The sequence below is a fragment of the Parus major genome, chromosome 5 (assembly GCF_001522545.3).
Source record: "Parus major isolate Abel chromosome 5, Parus_major1.1, whole genome shotgun sequence".
NCBI classification, from domain to species: domain Eukaryota; kingdom Metazoa; phylum Chordata; class Aves; order Passeriformes; family Paridae; genus Parus; species Parus major.
The window spans coordinates 61026760-61030067 of NC_031774.1; the positions used below are offsets into that span (position 1 = coordinate 61026760).

Sequence of the window (3308 nt, forward strand, 5' to 3'; positions counted from 1 at the left end):
TCTCCAGCTGCAGGGAATGCTTCTCCAGCTGCATGGAATTCCTCTCCAGCTGCATGGAATTCCTCTCCAGCTGCAGGGAATTCCTCTCCAGCTGCAGGGAATTCCTCTCCAGCTGCAGGGAAGGCTTCTCCAGATGCAGAGAAGGCTTCTCCAGTGGGCTGTCTCCTGGAACACACAAGGACTGTCAGGGACAGAGGTGAAGGACAAACTTCACCACTCAGCTCTGTATCTACAAAACCCCTTCTGCCATGGAGTGAGTGTTAAAAATGCACTTGTGCAGGCTGAGGTAACAATTTATTCCATTCTTAGTGTCTCCTTCCTTTAGGAAAATAGAAATCAGTGTTTCCTGCATGTGCACGCCAACATAGAATCAGAATATCCTCAGCTGGAAGGGACACACAAGGATCAACAAAGTCCATGCACATCCCATTAGTCCCTTTAATTAACTTCCTTCATTAAGAGAAAAACATCCCCAAACTTCCATGGAAGCTGCTCTAACAACAGAAGGACTCTAAAGAACCAGAAAAAATCAAAATGTGTATGGAAAACATATGGTAAGTGATAAATACAGTAACAAAGAATAAATAGAGCAATTCAGCAAGCTAGATAAATACATCTACAAGGCAGAGTCACAGTCCAGGGGCAGGGAATTCCCAAAGCATTCAGCTGGAAATTTTCTATATATGCACAAAAATATGGGCCTCAGTGAAAATGAAAATTCAAAGAGTTTTCTTTAATCAATGCAAAAATGTAACTTTGTTTCAGAAACCTCCTGAGTGATTGGGAAGCAGTTTAACCTAAACAGAGGTTTAGGTTGTTTTTAGGTATTATTAGATTTAGCATATAAAACCCAGGGGGTTGGAACTGGATGAGTTTGAAGGTCTCTTCCAATCCAAACCATTCTGGGGTTCCATGATTCAAATGAAGAGGCAAAAAGGCCAAGTAACCCTTTTCCTGCACGTGGGTTAAGTGGGGTATGAACAGGTATTTCTGCTCTGACTTTCCCTGCAAGTGCTCCATTTTGGGGTTTATTTTACCTGCAGGACAGACCTTTCCCTGAGACATTAAGAAAAGCAAAGCTGCAGCATATTTTGCTTTATGACACATCCAAAGGCTCCACTTTTGAACAGAAACCTGTGGGGATGTGAGCAGTGGAGCCACAAGTAAATAACTCAATAAATCCCTCCCGTGCCTATCTTCACCTGCCCAATTCCCTCTCAGCTGCCACTGGGGACTTAGTGACCACTGAAAAATCAATCCCTCAAAATATAACCCCCAAATCCCTTTTTATCACATGGAGAACATTCCCACCTGTGCTGTCTCCTGGCTTTTGGCTGAGCAGCTGCCTCTGGCAGCCAGGCTTAGGCAGCCCCTGGAAGCTTTTGAGGGGCCAGGAGCTGGAGAGGCTCCTGGGATCCTCTTGGGACTTCCCTGGAGAGGCAGCAGGAGCAGAGAGCTGCTTGGGGCTGTTCCTGGGGGATGACAGGGGGAAGGAGGGCAGGATGAAGCTGCCCTGGCTGCCACTGGGACCTTGGAAGGACGTGGTGGGCTCTGCCTGAGTGCAAAAACTCCTCTGGGTCTTGCTGGAAAAACTGAGGCTGGAACAAACTGAGCAAAGGAAAAGAGAACAGTGCCTGTGGTAACTCGGTCTTGTGATAAGAATTTATAATGAAATAATACACTGTAAGAATGATTTCCAGTGAAATAATGCACCATAAAAATAATTTCCAACGAAATAATCTATCATAAGAATAATTTGCCATGAAATAATGCACCACTAGGCAGTCAGAGCCTGAAGGCTTTGCCCAAGCAAGCAGACAAATCAACCAACTTCATTCTGAAAATTGCATTCCCCCCCAAATGTGAGTTTAAGCCTTGAAATGATTTCTCAGGCATGTTTTGGAGAACTATATTTAAAAAACAGAGTGATGCAAGTAGATCAAACACTGCTGTGATCCTCCCACAGCAGCACCTTTTCTCCAACACCCTGACACAGATCAAAGGTGGGGCTGTAAATGAACAGCCACAAATTAAATCCCACAGGAAGGAGGAGCCATTCTCCATCTGGAGAGGGACTGAACAACCTTCCATAACAGTTTCCATTTCTTAGGGAAGCCAAGGAACAAAGAGACAGCTCCAAAGTGACGTGTCCTGCCTTAGGCCACCGGCAGAAGTCACATACCTTTGTCCTGCTGACAGTTATTTAATCCCAAAAACTGCAGATCAGAGCCCACACTGCCACTCTTCCCACGTGCCTGGGGGTGTCCAAGTGTCCCACATTTCCCTGAAATCTGGGGCTGGTGAGAGCCCAGAGCACCTTCCAAAAGAGAACACAAAGAAGCAAGTCAGTACTTCACCAGAGAATATCCAGTAATATTTCACAGGGAATGCAGACTGTGTGTAGCTCAGAGTGTGAAACTCAAATACACTCCGAGTACTTAATTCCAGAGTCTCTAAGCAACCTCAGAAAGGGAAAGGGAAAAAGGGAAAGGACTGGCTGCTGTTCCAGGGCACTGCTCCAGCTGGGAATTGCAGGGGGGCAGGAGAACAATCCCCTCTCTGAGTGTGTGACAATGAAGGGGAGCAAACTTGGCAGGACCAGGAGTGCCCAGAGGGGACAAGGACCGAGCCCAGGGCCAGGGGGACACAACCACTCAGGTCTGGTCTTGCCCAGCCCTTTCAGACCCTTCTGGACCATCAGCTCTGGTGTGCCCTGGCAGCTCCAGCAGGTCCCTGGGTCCCACTCACCAGCAGAGAGCACAGGATGCTCCAGGTTCAGCTCCACACTGGGCTGCAGTGAAGGTCTGCAAGTTCTGCTCCTGCTGGGAAACAGCTCCTCACTGCCTGGGATTCCCTGCGGGGGATGGAGCTTCAGGGAGTGAGGGAAATCACTGGATGCAGCCAGCTGTAGGGAAAGGCAAAAGAAATAAAATAAAATAAAATAAAATAAAATAAAATAAAATAAAATAAAATAAAATAAAATAAAATAAAATAAAATAAAAATATAAAAGCAAAATAAATAAATAAAATTAAAAAAATAAATATTATAAAATTATAAAAGCAAAATAAATTAATAAAATAAATAATATAAAAATATAAAAGCAAAATAAATAAATAAATAAAATAAAATAAAAAAGCAAAATAAATAAGCAAATAAAATAAATTAAAATAAAACCAAAATAAATAAATAAAATAAAATAAATTAAAATAAAAATATAAAAGCAAAATAGATAAATAAAATAAAGTAAATTAAAAAAGCAAAATAAATAAGTAAATAAAATAAATAAAATAAAAAATAAAAGCAAAAT

At 42.7% G+C, this 3308-nt stretch overlaps 1 protein-coding gene across 1 annotated transcript in view; it reads right to left on the reverse strand.

Moving 5' to 3' along the window:
• Positions 1-3308, reverse strand: part of TOGARAM1 (TOG array regulator of axonemal microtubules 1) — a 35418-nt gene that overhangs the window by 25887 nt on the left and 6223 nt on the right. The window contains exons 2-5 of the mRNA XM_015629717.1: positions 2749-2905; positions 2183-2317; positions 1312-1608; positions 50-165 (exon numbers count right to left, since the gene is read on the reverse strand). Of these exons, the coding sequence (XP_015485203.1) occupies positions 50-165; positions 1312-1608; positions 2183-2317; positions 2749-2905 (705 nt within the window). The remainder of the gene's footprint in view (positions 1-49; positions 166-1311; positions 1609-2182; positions 2318-2748; positions 2906-3308) is intronic.